The sequence below is a fragment of the Saccopteryx leptura genome, chromosome 9, assembly GCF_036850995.1.
Source record: "Saccopteryx leptura isolate mSacLep1 chromosome 9, mSacLep1_pri_phased_curated, whole genome shotgun sequence".
NCBI classification, from domain to species: domain Eukaryota; kingdom Metazoa; phylum Chordata; class Mammalia; order Chiroptera; family Emballonuridae; genus Saccopteryx; species Saccopteryx leptura.
Genome location: NC_089511.1, coordinates 42,469,768 through 42,485,119, shown reverse-complemented (window position 1 = coordinate 42,485,119; position 15,352 = coordinate 42,469,768). Strand labels below are relative to the sequence as shown.

The window sequence follows — 15,352 nt, the reverse complement described above, 5'->3', positions numbered from 1 at the left end:
GTTTTTTTTCCATTGATTAGAGAGAGGAATCAACTCCTTTATTTGTGCATTCATTGATTGCTTCTCATATGTGCCCTAACTGGGGATTGAACCTCTTATCCACTGAGACATCATCTTATCCACTGAGCCGCCCAGCCAGGGCCACCACCTAGTTCTTGATACATACTGGGACAAGTGAAGTCAGAAATTATTCAACAACTGCTTGCTGAGCAGGGACTCTGATCCAGGCCCCTTGCTGGTAGCCAACTGTCTGTGAACTAACCCCATGGGACATGGACAGACAGACCAGAGTGGTTGGGGCTGAGGTGGGGTGGCAGGGGCAGGAGTAAGGGGCACAGGAAACACAGGCCACAGGGACCAGGGATGTGATGGGTGAAGCCTGGTCAGTGATAGGACTACAATGATTCGGGCTGTGGTGGCCCGGAGGAACCAGGTGACCCAGACTGGGGGGCAGGCTAGACTCCCTGGAAGAGAGATGTATGAGCTGAGACCTGAAAGATGAGTTAGTGGGGCAGAAAGGAAAAGAGCAGGAGTCAAGCCTGTATAAGGGCCTTGAAGTCAGGGCCTTCCCTTTTCAGCAAAACTGGTTAGAACAAGTTCAAGGGGGCTTGTAAGACAGATGTCAGCAGGTGCTGGATCCCAGAAGGCTCTGAGGGTTGGGCTGAGGAGCTGACCAGGAGCAGTGGAGAACCACAGAGAGTTCTAGGTAGGGGAAAGATAGGGTCCAGTTTGACTGGGAAGATCACTGTGGGTGGGGAGACAGGCTGGAAGACCAGGACTGGACCAGGACAAGGGTGGTGGAAGTAGGAGGAGAGTAGCTATAAGCAGAGTAGAGATGGTAGTGACCATTAGGCTGTTTTATTTCCCCCAGGGGGTGGGAACACTGGGGAGATGACAGGTGAGGAAGGAGTCAGCCCTTCCCAAAGACATTTTCCAGGGAAAAGAAACCCATTGATGGAACAGTGGGTGGGAGCAGGTTTGAGAACAGTGCAGAGACCAGTGTGGGTCCCTGTGGATGTTCCTGAGCAGGCTGGAGACATGGTATAACTGCAGAGAACTGAGGTGGCACAGGAGGTACTGTGGTGAAGAGGAGGGAGAAGCCAGGGGCCCAGCCAGACTCATGAAAGAAAAGGGGAGACAAGAAAGAATGTAAGGAAACGCTGTGATCAGAGGGAAGTAGGCCCAGGGACAGGGAGTTTCTAGCAGTTGGAAGCTTTTCAGGTAAGGGTGTAACGAGTCTGTGGGTGATTTCCAGGAGTTGTCTGGGATGCCCATTACTGGGGCAAAGGAATGAACAAGTAAAAGAGTGGAGACTCTGTGAAGGGTGGAAGGTGCGACTGTCTGAGGTGGAAAAGATTTTTGACAGCTGTGTCAAGGACCTAGCAAGAGAATGAATGGGTGCTGAGGAAGGAGAGAGCCCAGAGGGTAGGGTAGTGATTAAAGCAGTGCTCTGGAGGTTGCCTATGATCACCTCCATGTTGCCTTTAAATGCTGTAACCCTAGGGAAAGAAATGGGAATTCATTCCCCCAAGGAGAGATTTTGAGTGCCTACTATGTACCACGGTGTATTTTAGGAACTGGAGATAGTAGTCCTGAACAAATTAGTCCCTAAGTCAGGAATATAGGACCAAAGGGGCTCATGAAAACCAATTAAGATGGTGCCACACCAAATTAAAAAGCAGTCACTGTGAGCTGGTTTATTACTGTTACGCAGACACAAGTGTGTTTCAAAAAGAGCCCCCAGGCACCCCACCTCACAGGGGGCTGTAGCTTCTACTCCCCATCAAAACCCCCCTGCGGGTGGGGGCTTCCCCAGTCCAGCACAGAGGACTGGGCCTAAGGACTGCTCCAGGAAGTTGGCCCCTTTGGATGGGAAGGGGAGTACAGAGGGTCCCTCCAAGATTCGGGTGCCATGGTCTACAGGAGCAGACACAGGTCAGGCTAGGACTCGGTTGCTCAGATGTCTTGGTGGCTGTCCAGACACGATGAGTCTTGTTCATACCTGGCTGTGGTAGAGGCAGGGATGACTTAAAAGCAGCAGTCCCTCTAATAATAGAGCTCCTTGTCCCACCAGCCTGGCGGAGAGAAAACAAAGACTCAGTACTGGGGGGTTGGAGGGGGCAGGGGCTCAGAGGTTATGGCAGTTTGATTTGGAGGTCCAGTGTTGAAGATCAAACAAAGGTCAGGACAGCTGCTCTGAGAACATTTCAGGCCCCCAGTCTCCACACTCACTCCCTGGGCAACAGCGAACTCCAAGTTTCCGGAGCTCATCATAGACGAAGATGAGGAGGCCAAAAGGCATGGGGACCAGCCACCACTGGAACCTGAAGGCACAAGGGAGATGGCATGGTGAAGGCTATCTCCAGATCTGTGTCCTGCATGCCCATCCCTCTACTCAGGCCTCATGCCTTACCGAATAGGCATGAAGTTGAAGATGTTGGGCATTCCAGGGCAGTAGCACAGGAAGCAGCCGATGCAGACCTGGAACACAATGGCAGTCACCAGTATCTTGTTCCTGCAGGTGGGACAGGGTGGAACAGGTTCAGACTGCCAGGCTCAGGACAAAGCCACCAGGAAGTGGGGGCCTGATAGAAATAAGGTACTGGGTCAGAGGAGGTCAGTCATTAGCAGCAGAGAGATGGTCTAAATAAACATTTAGCACCAGAGTGGCCCGCACCTCTGCAACAGTGGCTGCTGGCCCTGTCAGCGTCGCCCCTTTAGTAATGAAACATGGGAGGGCCAGCTGAGAGGCATGTGGGGGAAGCTACTGACCATCTACCAATATTATCGATGTTAGCACCTGGCACTGGCACATTGCGCATTCGGTGCTGGTGTTTGCTGGCTGCAGGAAGCCCTAGTCAGGACCTAGTGGGATTTGGGACTAGGGCTTGAGGGCAGGGCCCGGGCCAGCTGGGGACACCTGAAGAAGCCCTGCTGGAAGGTAGAGAGGCGGCGCGTCTTGCGAATGAGAACGTCAGCGATCTGGCACATCTCGATGCTGATGAAGAACACCGTGTAGCAAGTGTACTGCTGGTACAAGCGCTGCCCAAACGTCTGTGGGCCAGAGGAAACAAAGCAGCCTGAGCCCAGGCGGAGAGCCTCTAGCCAGCTGGGCACTCAGGGCCTGGGGCCAGGAACCCTTAATGCTCTTTCTCCTACATCAGAGTCTAGGGTGGGGGGAAATGAGACGTACGGGATCCACCAGTTTGTGGGACCCCACAAGGTGAGGCCCAGAAACCTTGGTCTAGCAGAGCTTGGATGTCAGTGCATGGGTAAATGACAGGTCGGGCCAGTCGCTTTCACAGTGAAAGAAGGGAGGTAGACTTTCCTGGGCATCCAAAAGAAGGGACCTGGGAAAAAGGAACTGGAATCCCAAAGCAGGATTTGCAAAGTCCAGTGGCTCCAGGACACAGGCAGATGGCAAAAATAAGTGGACCAAGTGGGCATATGAGGGAACAGGGCACTTGAAAGGGTAGTCACTATTCAGTCCATTTCTTTATTGTAGCTATTTTTAATACCAGCTAATTGTGTAGGGAACTCTTCCTATGTTCCAGCTACCAAGTGCTTCACATGTATTATCTTACTTAACCCTCCCAATATTCCCAAGGGGTAGATTGGTGATAGCCAAACTTCGTGTGCGTCAGAACCCCAGAAGGGCTTGTTAAAACACAGATTTCAGGCCCCACCCTCAGAGTTTCTTACCGCAGAGCTCTGGGGTGGGGACTGAGAATATGCATCAATCAAATAAGTTCCAATGTGATGCTGATGCTGCTGGTCTGAGGGCCACCTGAACGTCACTGAGATAGACATCAGTGCACTCTCTACAGGTGAGGCACAGTGAGGCAAAGCGACTTGCCCAGTTACACAACAGTGAGGAACAATAGCACACCATGAATCCAAGGCAGTCTGGCTCCAAGGTCTACATTCTTCACCATGACAGTAAAGGTTTAAGGGGAATATCCTGATCTGTAACTCTACAGGGCCTGCAAACCAGCTCTGGCCTCTCTGTGCTACAAACCTTCATTACAGTTGGCCACACATGCATGTATTTTGAGGTGATGCAGGAAAAATAACAGAGTACAGCCTGGTTCCACATCTGAGATGTTGTGTTACTATCAGGGCAGGGAGAGGACCCATTTATAGCTAGGGTCATCAGAATCAGGAGTTTAGAGCTTGATACATTTATGGGAAAGGACTTTTACCCCAGAACTGGCAGAGAATTTGGTGTCCGGGATGCTCTGGCTGAGCTCAGTTGCATGCATACCACACACTAGATAGGCGGCATTAGAAATGAGGGAGTCCTGGAACTCACCCACTCTTGACCATAGCTGTCCTGCAGATCTTGTAGGTGGTGGTTCTCCCATTGCGGCCGCAGCCCCACACACAGCAGTGGGAACCAGCCCTCCTGGGCCATGGCTGTGAAGTAGTCAGTGAAGCCGGCAAATGACTGGATGGCACCTGGAAGAAGCAGGGAGACAAAAATGGAAGACAAACAGGGACACGGGGAGAGAAGTGGGCACATGGAAAGACAGACATAAGCAGAGAGGGACACAGAAATGGTGACATAACAATGACAGAAACATAGTGGCAGACAGGGAGAGACAGACAAGGGCCCCAAGAGAGACTGGTGACACAAACAACAGGCACAGAGAGTGACAGAGACACCTGGAGAACTTAAGAATGATGGAAGGCAATAACTCAGAGACAGGATCACGGATAACAGAGTCAGAAACGGAGAAAGAACACAGGGGACCATAGAGACCATTATGTGCACATTAGGACTCAGAATGACAGAGACTCAGGATCAAATGCAGACACTTAAGATCCTGAACAAGCTAGAGCCCCAGTTAGAGACCCTCAAGGCAGATGAGCAGCCCTGCAGGAGAGCCACAAGCTTCCCATGAACACTCACCGATCTGGAAGTAGGAATAGGCAGCCAGGGGCTCATTGACCAATCGGTCACGCTTCGGGTTTCGTGGACGCAGGTGCATGATGTCACTCTCAGCCTTCTCATATGCCAGGGACACAGATGGGAACTTGCCAGGAGTGGAAGGAGCCTGGGTTAAGCGTTTGCCTGGGCTCCTATCCCCTACTCTCCAGATCTCTCCTCTCTACTGCCAGTGGGCAGGGATAGGGCTGAGGCTAGGAGGCAGGACATACAGGGACCACACAGCTACACCTGCCTGGACAGCCTGGGTCCAGCTGGCCTATCAGTGGTGTTGTCATATCTACTCCACATCTGTCCTGGTGTCCAGGTCCATCAGAACATCTGCATTTATCTACACTACTGCATGTTCTCTCCCTGTCTCTTCCTTGTTGCTGCCTCCTGCACTTCCTCCTCCCTGTCTTTCTCTGGAGTACTCTGGTCTTGGCCCTTCTCTTTCTCTCCCTTTGTTTCTTTGTCTACCTCTGGCCTCTTTCTCTGTGACAGTGTCTCTGCTTTTGTGTCTTTATCCCTGTCTGTACGTCTCTGTCACCATCTCTGGTTCTCCGTATCCCTTCTGTCTCTCTATATTCTCCCCCACCTCCCACCCTGTGTGTATGTGACTACGGAGTGGCAGCAGAGTGTACTGATGGAGAGCACAAGCTCTGGGCCATCTGATTGCCTGGCCTCAAATCCCAGCTGTGCCACTTATTAGCTGTGTCCTGGGGCAAACTACTCAACCTACCTATGCCTCAATGAGCTCATGAGTGAAATAAAGATGATAAATAAAGCCCATGACACCGAGTGGTTATAAGGACAAAAGTACACAAATTAATGTGTGCCTGGCCCAGACTATGCATTGTGTAAGTTGTTGAATAAACATGTCAACATGGCCAGCATTGGCTACGTTGGTGCCTGTATCTGTGGCTATTTCCCATCTGTCTGCTTTGGGGTCTATCTGATGGTATCTATTTGTTTTACCCTTTGAGAGATGTCTGTCTTACTCCAAGTATAGCCAGACATCTGTATCTGGTAATATCTTTGTTTATCTGAATCCATGGGTTTTATCCATACCCGAGTGTCCATCCGTGTATCCACGTCCATAGTTCTGTGTCTACCTGTCTGCTTGCCTGTGCTTCCACATCTGTTATACATATCTTATCTGTTGACCTGTGTCCAAGAGTACCCATGGTGGTTTCTGTCTATGTGCACTGCCTATGGGCATGTGTGGGTGGGGGCATTGGGACTATAGACTCACAATGTCAGTGCAGAGTTCTATGAAGAGGATGGTGATGCACCCGAGGGGCAAAGGCACACTGACAGTGATGTAAATGAGGTATGGCGTTAGTTCAGGAATGTTCTTGGTCAGTGTGTAGGCAATGGACTTCTTCAGGTTGTCAAAGATCAGTCGGCCTATGGGAATACAGCAGGCACCTTAGCCTCCTCACAGCCCACTTCCTCTGTACCCACACTGCCTGCCCCTGTCTCTGACCCAGCCCAGACCCTGCTCCACGCCCGTCACAATGGAGGCGAAGTTGTCATCCAGCAGGATCATGTCAGCTGCATTTTTGGCAGCATCCGAGCCAGCAATGCCCATGGCCACGCCAATGTCTGCCTTCTTCAGGGCTGGGGAGTCATTCACACCATCCCCTGTCACAGCCACTATTGCACCCTGCAGGGAATGGTGGTAAGTGAAAGGCCATCCCCGGGCCAGCCCAGCCCAGCCCATCTGCCCATCTTCATCAGCAGGGTCGCACCAGTCGCTGGCAGCTCTCCACAATCACTAGCTTCTGCTGGGGACTGGTGCGAGCAAACACCATCTCAGGGTGGGTGCGCAGCACCTCGACCAGCTCTGATGGGTCCATGTCCTTCAACTGCATGCCATTGATCACGCAGGCACGGGCATCCCTGGGGAAGAAGATGGGAGGGCATAGTCTGCATAAGCTATGGGAGGAACCATGGGGAAGGCTGAAGGTGGCTTACTTCCGATTAACCTGGTCCACGGGCACACGGAGGCGGGCAGCAATGTCCTCCACTGTCTCACTGCCTTCTGAGATGATGCCCACGCTGGCCGCAATGGCCTTGGCAGTGATGGGATGGTCACCTGTCACCATGATCACCTGTGCGGAGGACCAGCAGACCTTTGACCCCTTTGGATCAGCCCAATCTCCCAGTCTTCCCTGGTGATACACTCATTCATTTATTCAACCAATTGTGACCACCTTCTATGTGCCTAGGAAATAGCTGGGACAAAACGGATAAAAATTCCTGTGATCATGGAGATGACATTCTGATGTGGGAAACAGAAAAAATTTTAAATTAGAAATGAATGATATAGCATGTTAGAAGGAAGGGGAAAATTAAACTGGGTATAGGGGATGCAAGTATTAGATTTTAAAAAAAGTGATAGTTCAATTTTAATTATGTTCAGAGAAAGCCTCTTCAAGAAGGTGACATGTGAGCAGACACCTGAAAGGTGAGAGTTGGCCACATGGAAATCTGGAGGAAGAGTGTTCCTGACAGAAGAAACAGCCAGTGCAAAATGAGAGGGGTGAGAATGTGCCTGAACTATTGGAGGAACAGCGGGCAGACCAACATAACTGGAGAGGAGTGAACAAGAGGTAGAGGGCTAAGGACTGAGCTTAGAAAAGTAACGGTGCCCAGATCTTATAGGGTCTTACAGGCCATTGGAAAGACTTGGGTAATGCTTACTCAGCACTGGGTCCTCAACCCTTATTTTTGTCTTTGGGGAATCACCCCTCCGACAGGCTTGAAGTTGAAGTCCCCGGCCAAGAGTGGGCAAGTAAGCCCAGACCTGGCTACACAAGGTATTTCATCCACTAGCCACAGCAACTGGTTCAAGGATAAACATGTGACCCAGTCTAGTGTAACTGCAAAAGAGGCACTCTTTCTGTGGGTGGCTAAACAGGTAAGTTGGAGCTGCTGGGTGGTGGTCACCTTTGTCTACCAAAATGGAGGGAATGCTTGAGAATAAAGCCAGCAGAGAGAAAAACAGAGCTGACACATGAAGAAAGGCAAATTCTTAATGACAATGAACACTGGGATCTAGCTTTATCTGAAGCTTCATTCCTCATAACCTTATTTTCATGAACCAATATGTTCCCTTTTTGGCTCAAGCTATTTTCAGATATCACAGGGTTCCTCATCCCCAAATACTTCCGTTCTCTGTTCTCGCCCCTGCCTGGTCCTTTCCCAAGTGGCATACCCGGATGCCCGCTGTACGGCACTTGAGCACAGCATCAGGGACGGTGGCCCGGGGTGGATCTATCATGGATACAAGTCCTGCAAAGCACAGGCCGCTAGTTGGAAAGTTCATGGCATCCACGTCAAAGGCATAGCCGGGTGGGTAGTCCTTCTCACTCAGGTAGAGCTGGCAGAAGCCTGACAAAAAACAAACAAACAAACAAACAAAAAACAAAACAAAACACACACACACACACACACACACACACAAAACAGGAAAGTCAGAGAGGAACCCTGGGTGTACCCTTCGCTAGCAAGGCCAGGTATTGAGCAAAATAACCAGGTCCCTTGCACCAAGCACCCGTGGATGCCTAACCCTGTGCTGAATCCTTCATTCATATTATCTGAATTCATCCTCACACCCACTCTATGAACCTACTAGTATCCTCACCTTACAGATGAAAAACCTGAGGCTTAGAGAGTGGACAGTTCTTGCCAGTGGTCACACAGCAAGTAAAATGACAACTCCAGAACTGAACCACAGGTCTGTGCCTTCCATAATTGAGGCAGGGGTTAGGGAAGTTTAAGGAGTCAAGACAAAATTGGAGGAGGTCAGCAGTCAGGACAAGGATTAAGGAAAGTCTTGAGGCAGGGATTGCGGAAGGTCAAAGAGTCAAGAGGAAGACTGAGCCCTGGCCGGTTGGCTCAGCGGTAGAGAATCGGCCTAGCATGCGGAGGACCCGGGTTCGATTCCGGCCAGGGCACACAGGAGAAGCGCCCATTTGCTTCTCCACCCCTCCGCCGCGCTTTCCCTCTCTGTCTCTCTCTTCCCCTCCCGCAGCCAAGGCTCCATTGGAGCAAAGATGGCCCGGGCGCTGGGGATGGCTCTGTGGCCTCTGCCCCAGGCGCTAGAGTGGCTCTGGTCGCAACATGGCGATGCCCAGGATGGGCAGAGCATCGCCCCCTGGTGGGCAGAGCGTCACCCCTGGTGGGCGTGCCGGGTGGATCCCGGTCGGGCGCATGCGGGAGTCTGTCTGTCTCTCCCTGTTTCCAGCTTCAGAAAAATGAAAATAAATAAATAAATAAATAAATAAAAGAGGAAGACTGAAAGTTGGAGGTGAACGCAAAGGTAGGGCATCAACTGGGACAAGAGTTGGGAAAACCAAGGGGTCATAGGTCAGGTCACGATAGGTAAGGTCCAGGTGAGGAGGACAGGTCTGAAGAGAATGGGTAAAGGTGGAACTGAAAATAGACAGGGGTCAGGAGTGAGATAGGGAAAGACAAAGGTGAGTGTGTAGATTGGGGCAGGTCAGCTGTCAATCAGGGATGGGGAAGGGCGGGTCAGGGCTGTCCCAGAAGGACGGCCTCGGTCTGCTCTAGCTCCTCCTCCCACACCGGTTTACCCGCTGCCCCGCCCTAGGGTTCTCACCCAGCACGCGCTCGCCCAGGCCTCCCAGGCTGAGATAGGCAGTCTGAAAGGCCTCACGCCATTGCTCGTCCAGGGGCAGCTCCTGGCCCTTGATGAGGATGGAGCTACAGCGCTCCAGCACGCGCTCGGGGGCGCCCTTCATCACCAGCACGTGCCGCGGATCCCGCGGATCCTCCAGGGTGTGAATGGACAGCTGTGGGCGGGGTAGCGGACGGTGTTGTGGGGGAGGTCACGCGAAGGGGCGGGCTGACGCAGGAAGAGTCTTGGGAGCATAAGGTTGGGGTCGGGCAGGTCCTCGCTGGGGGCCGAGGTTTGGGGCTGGGCTGTAGTTAGGGGCCTGGACACGGGGAATGGACCGAATTAACGCGGGGGTTGGGATTTGAATTGCGAGCTACCACCCACCGCAGATCTGACAGCCGAGAGCAGAAGAGGCTGTGAAGTAAGGAGTAAGGGGCTGTGGGCGAGGCCCGAGAAGTGGGTGAGACAGAGGACGCTAAGGAGCGAAGCCCCGCGGCAGGCGTGCCCGGATGTGGGCGGGGCCTACAGTGAGGGGCTTGCTGTGGGCGGGACCTACAGTGAGGGGCTTGCTGTGGGCGGGGCCTACAGTGAGGGGCTTGCTGTGGGCGGGACCGGGCCTCGGGCTGAGCCGGGCCGGGCGGGGCTCACACCTGGAACTTGTTGGTGGAGTTGAAAGGGATCTCGCAGACTTTGGGGAAGCGCTCCCGGTAGCCCATAGCGTTGCCCAGCGTCAGCTCCGAGAATTTTAGCAGCGCTGTCTCAGATGCGTCCCCGATCACGATGCGCTGGAAGCGGGGGCTGGTGTCAGGTGCGAGCCGGGCTGCACCAGGCTCCGGGTATCCGCCGTGTTCCCTCGACTCTCACCTTTGGCACGGGCACCGCGTCCTGGCCCGACTTGAAGGCAGCACGGTTGCACAGGGTGAGCACGCGGCACAGCGCCCTCCATGTCTCTGAGGACTGGTCAAATGTCTGCCCTGGAGAACAGACGTCCATGCTGGGCCCGCGAGGGGACTAGACTCTGCACTAGACCCAGAGCGGCAGTTTAACCACACCACAACTGAGCCCCTCCGCCTAGATTTGGGGCAGGATTCCCCTCCCCAGACTTGAGTGGAACCTAAACCCTTGCTTCATACCCCGAGACAGAGCCTGCTCTCCAGACCCACTATTGAGTCTGCTATGAGGGTCCTACGAGACTCCATACCAAGTCCTTTACAAACCTAGATCTTAGCCCCCTCCCTGGACCCTGGACCCTGGACCTAGAGGATGGAGTTCCTCTCCATTAATGCAAAGCCTTCCCCAGATTCCCTTCTGTAGCCCCTGAGCTCCCATCTAATACTCCACCATCTACCAGTTTCTGCAGCAGCCCCTGTCTCCTCCCACTTCCAAACCTGACTGATCTTCCGTAGTGTCAGCTGAGTGGATGTGGTTGTCAAACCATAGATGGGACACAGTCATGCGGTTCTGAGTGAGGGTTCCCGTCTTGTCAGAGCAGATCACTGATGTGGAGCCGAGGGTCTCCACTGCTTCCAGGTTCTTGACTACACAGTTCTTACTGGCCAGCCTCTTGGCTGTCAGAGACAGACAGACCTGGGGAAAGGGAGAGAAAAACCAACGCAGGGACCACCCCTTGCTTTCAGTTCCATCTCCCTCCGCTCAGCGTTGGAAATCTTAACCCCAGCCACACAGAACTGAGTATGCAGCATTTCTTCACAAAACCCAGGCTTTTTCTTGCGTCTATGCTTTTGTCCAGACTGAGCTTTCTACTTGGGATGCCTCCTCAATTCACCGAGATAAACATAGCCGGGCACCTCTCTAATCTGCCTAGCTGAGGTTCTGTAAATTCTCCTATCAACAGAATCAAAATGAAAAAAATCAACATTCCCTCAGCCTCCTCTGAGCTGGTAATTGAAGGTTGTCCACACCATCAAGCCTCAGCCTCCTCCAGTCAAGGACCCTGCCTGTTCATCTGCGTCCTCAGCATGCAGCACAGACCATGGCCCACAGTAGCCTCAGTGAATGTTTGCTTAGCAGATGGAGAGATGGGAGTGGGGGTGAAAGAGGGACATTGAGAAGGTGGGTAGGAGGAGGGGATGGACAGATAGAGGGTGGAGGGAAGCCTGGATGAATGTGCAGATGGACAGCCCTATAAGCTTTTTCCACCCCTCTTCTACCTTTCCAACTCACTGTGACAGTGGCCAGCAGCCCCTCGGGCACATAGGCTACCACAATGGCCATGAAGAAGACCATGGCCCGCAGGAAGGTGTAGCCGATACACATGGCCACCACAAAAAATGTGGCACCAAAGAGGATAGCCAGGCCTGCGATGATGTCCACAAAATGTTCAATCTCGATAGCAATGGGTGTTTTCTCATTTTCTACTCCAGATGCCAGTGATGCGATGCGCCCGATGATGGTGCGGTCACCTGTGCTCACCACCAGGCCCTGTGCTGTGCCTGCAGTGGGGCCAAAAGGGTGACTCAGAGCTGGAAGGGCAGTAGAGGGGATGTGCACAGCAGTGTGAACGGAAGGGGCACACAGTAAGGTGAGACAGTGGAGGCAGTGTGACCTGGGAAGAGGGTAGCAATAACAGGAGCTAGAGAGGTAGTATGACCTAAATAAGTGGCAGTCATGTGCAGTGGAGGCACTGTGTCTCAGAATGTAGCAGAAGAGGGTCAGCGGAGGCAGAGATGGTAAGTGCTGAGGCAGTGGGGTCAGCTGGGTGGGCAGACAGGGGCCTCACAGACCCTCAAGGCACATGGTAGAGAAGAAGGCGATGTTGCGGGTCTCCAGTGGGCTCTCGTGTGTACACTCAGGTGAGCGGGTCTGTGGCTCAGACTCTCCAGTCAGCGAGGAGTTGTCCACCTTGCAGCCCTGGGCCTGGAGGATGCGGATGTCGGCCGGCACGCGATCCCCACCTTTCATCTCCACCAGGTCACCCACCACAAGCTGATCTGCATTGATCTGGAACTTGTCCCCGTCTCGGATCACAGTTGCTTGCTGTGGGGCAGGGACAACTGAGTTGAGGTGGGCAGCAGGTGGGGCGCGGAAGTTGCTAAGTGCAATGGGGATGTGGGGAGGTGGACAGGGAGACAAGCTGAGGACCTGAGGGGAGAGATGGAGGCCAAGGACAAAGGGCAGGCTCGGCCTGAACGGAGGGGGCCACACAGAGATGCCAGGAGCCTGCCTGAGCTGGTATGGGGTCTCTGGATCTGAAGTGGGGTACTGGAGGACCCACCTGGGGCACAAGATTCTTGAAGCTGGCAATGATGTTGGTGCTCTTAAATTCCTGATAGTAGCCAAAGCAACCAGTGACCACAACCACTGCAATTAGGGCCACTGCCAGGTACAGCTGGGGGCAGATAGGTGGAGGATGGCTGGTGAGTACAGGCTGGAAACTCCCTGTATACGGCCACCTGCCTGCTTCCTAGTCCCCTGATATTCTCAGGGTTAAACTTCCACCATAATTTTCCCCACTCTACTAAGAAGCTTCATGCACTATTCCCTGTGGCCTTCGTCTCCTATCCTTATAGTCTTCATATCCCACATTCAACTGCACTGTATTCTCAAGAGTCTGTGTCCTTGTGTCCCTGTATCACATATTCTCTGGCCCCTAATCCTAGGTCTCCCATATTCTCATATCCCGACTTGTGCCCCATGCCACCATGCATCTTGATCCATATGTGTTCCCTTTTCCTGTGTCCTCCAAGTCTTGGTTTCCACGTGTCCACTGCCATTTGTCTCCTCGTGTTCCCATGTCCTATATTTCCTGTGCTCCGAGTTTCATATTCTGTTTTCATAATTTGCCTGCCTTTCTCTGTGTCCCCAATAGTTCCTGTGCCCTCGTGTCCCCATTTCCATTTATCTATACGCTGTTGATCTTATTATGCTTCATATTCTGTGATCTCCATGATCAGTGTCTCAGGTTCCAAATTACAAGTCCCTGTGTCTTCCATGTCTATGTACTTCTGAGTCCCCACTCTATGTCACATTCAATGTCAAATGTCCCTTAGTCCCCATGTCTCTTGTCTGACCTCTGTTATACATCTAATGCCCTCTTTCCTGCCCCTTGATATTTTCTGTGTCTCTATGCTCTGTGTCTAATGTCTTATTTCTCTCCATGCACTGTGTCCTGAGTTCTGTGTACCTTATGTCCCTATCCCCTTGTGTCCCATGCCTGAGTCTCAATGTCCCCTGTGCCCTCTGTCCTTGATCTGCCCCGTGTCCTCTGCTGCCCAAGTCTCATATCTTAAGTATTGCATTTATTTGTCTTTGTATCTCCAGGTGGCGATACATTCTCCAGTGTCTCCTGTGACCTTGAGTCTGTTCCTATCCAAATGTCCTTCACCCCCCCCCCCATGACCATGTCTTGGAACTGCAGTTTTGTGTCTCTGTATCCCCACCCTATGTTCCTGGTATCTTGAATCCCCATGCTTAATTTTCTCTGCACTCCAGATACCTGTGTCTGTCCTCCAATACCCACCACTCACATTGTCATTGGTGGTGAGGTCATCCTCACTGGCCTGGATGCCAAACGCAATGAGGCAGATGGCAGCAGCTACCCACATGAGGCACTGCAGACCACCTGCCAACTGCCGTGCAAACTTGACATACTCCGGGGTACCCTTGGGTGGCCGCAGAGCATTGGGCCCATCCCGCAGCAGCAGTTCCGCAGCCAAGCTGGCAGACAGGCCCTGGGGACAGAGTGGGGTGGGTGTCGGTGGCTGCTAAGGGCTTTCCTCTCCTGATACACTCCTTGGGGGTTTGGGGTACTTTCCTGTCTCTCCCCCTTTCTTTCTCTCTCTGCTCCCCCATCTGTCTTGCGCCTCTTCATTTCTTTCTCCGTCTTTGTCTCTGTTCCTGCCCCTTCCCCCTTCCATTCTTCTCTCTTATCTTTCTATCTCTGTCTTCCTGTTGTCTCTGCCCCTATTTCTTGCCCATCTCCCTGCCTCTCTTTCTGTTTCTATCTGCCTCTCTTCTTTTCCTCCCTCTTCCTTCCTCCTCCCTCCATCTCTGTCTTTGTGTGTGTGCTTGGCCCTTTCTCTCTAATGCGTTTCCCGCCTTCCCCCCCTCACCCCTCACCCCTCACCACCTTTTCCCTCTGTCTACCACTTTTCCCTCTGCCCAGAGCTCACCTTGGTCACACTGGTCTGGTATTTCTGTTCCAGCTCCGACACTGACAGCTGGTGGTCATTCTGTGGGGAGGGGGGCAGGACATTCACTGTCCAGCTCTCGCTGGTTCCCACCCTGCCCCCCACCAAGCCCCCCAGCCCCAAGCTCACAATCTCCATCTCCTTCTTCATGTTCTCCAGCTTATCCTTCCTCTTGCCCCCTCCAGAGCCTGCCTTCTTCTTGCTCAGCTTGGCTGCCATGTCCCCACCAGGCCCAGGACCCAGCTCCACTGAGTACAGCTCGTAATTCTCCTGGGGACAGGGGTAGAGGAAAGGCATCACATCCCACCGGAACCCCTGCTCCAACCTCCAATCTCCCTCCCCCTAACCCGTGGCCCCAGGCTATACTCACTGCCTTCCCCATGGTTCCCAGCGCAGCTTCCCTCCTTTGTCTGGACCAGCCCTGATATACCCAGGGAAGAGGAGGTGGGGCGGGACTGGCCTGATTATAGCTGATTACATGGCTCCTTGGGATGACCTCTAGGGCTGGGCAGCTTAGGCATTCCTGACTGGTCTACCCAACCTGCCCAGACCCCATTGCAACCTAGGAGGGAACAGGTGGCACTACCCATAGAAACAAGAAAAGAGGTAAACATGTGCCATTATGTG

The 15,352-nt window shown here is 52.9% G+C and overlaps 1 protein-coding gene across 1 annotated transcript; it reads right to left on the bottom strand.

The window, feature by feature from the left end:
- Positions 1 to 1,686: 1,686 nt before the first annotated feature.
- Positions 1,687 to 15,124, bottom strand: ATP4A (ATPase H+/K+ transporting subunit alpha). The gene is made up of 22 exons (XM_066348360.1): positions 15,096 to 15,124; positions 14,855 to 14,995; positions 14,708 to 14,767; positions 14,063 to 14,266; positions 12,811 to 12,924; positions 12,320 to 12,572; positions 11,760 to 12,028; positions 10,964 to 11,162; positions 10,440 to 10,549; positions 10,226 to 10,360; positions 9,558 to 9,750; positions 8,151 to 8,326; positions 6,908 to 7,044; positions 6,682 to 6,832; positions 6,428 to 6,596; positions 6,183 to 6,337; positions 4,913 to 5,036; positions 4,313 to 4,458; positions 2,921 to 3,054; positions 2,414 to 2,515; positions 2,233 to 2,324; positions 1,687 to 2,075 (listed from the first exon to the last, which is right to left on the bottom strand). Exons 1-22 carry the CDS (start codon positions 15,105 to 15,107, stop codon positions 2,047 to 2,049), a joined length of 3,105 nt encoding a protein of 1,034 aa, XP_066204457.1. The 5' UTR covers positions 15,108 to 15,124; the 3' UTR covers positions 1,687 to 2,046.
- Positions 15,125 to 15,352: the final 228 nt, after the last annotated feature.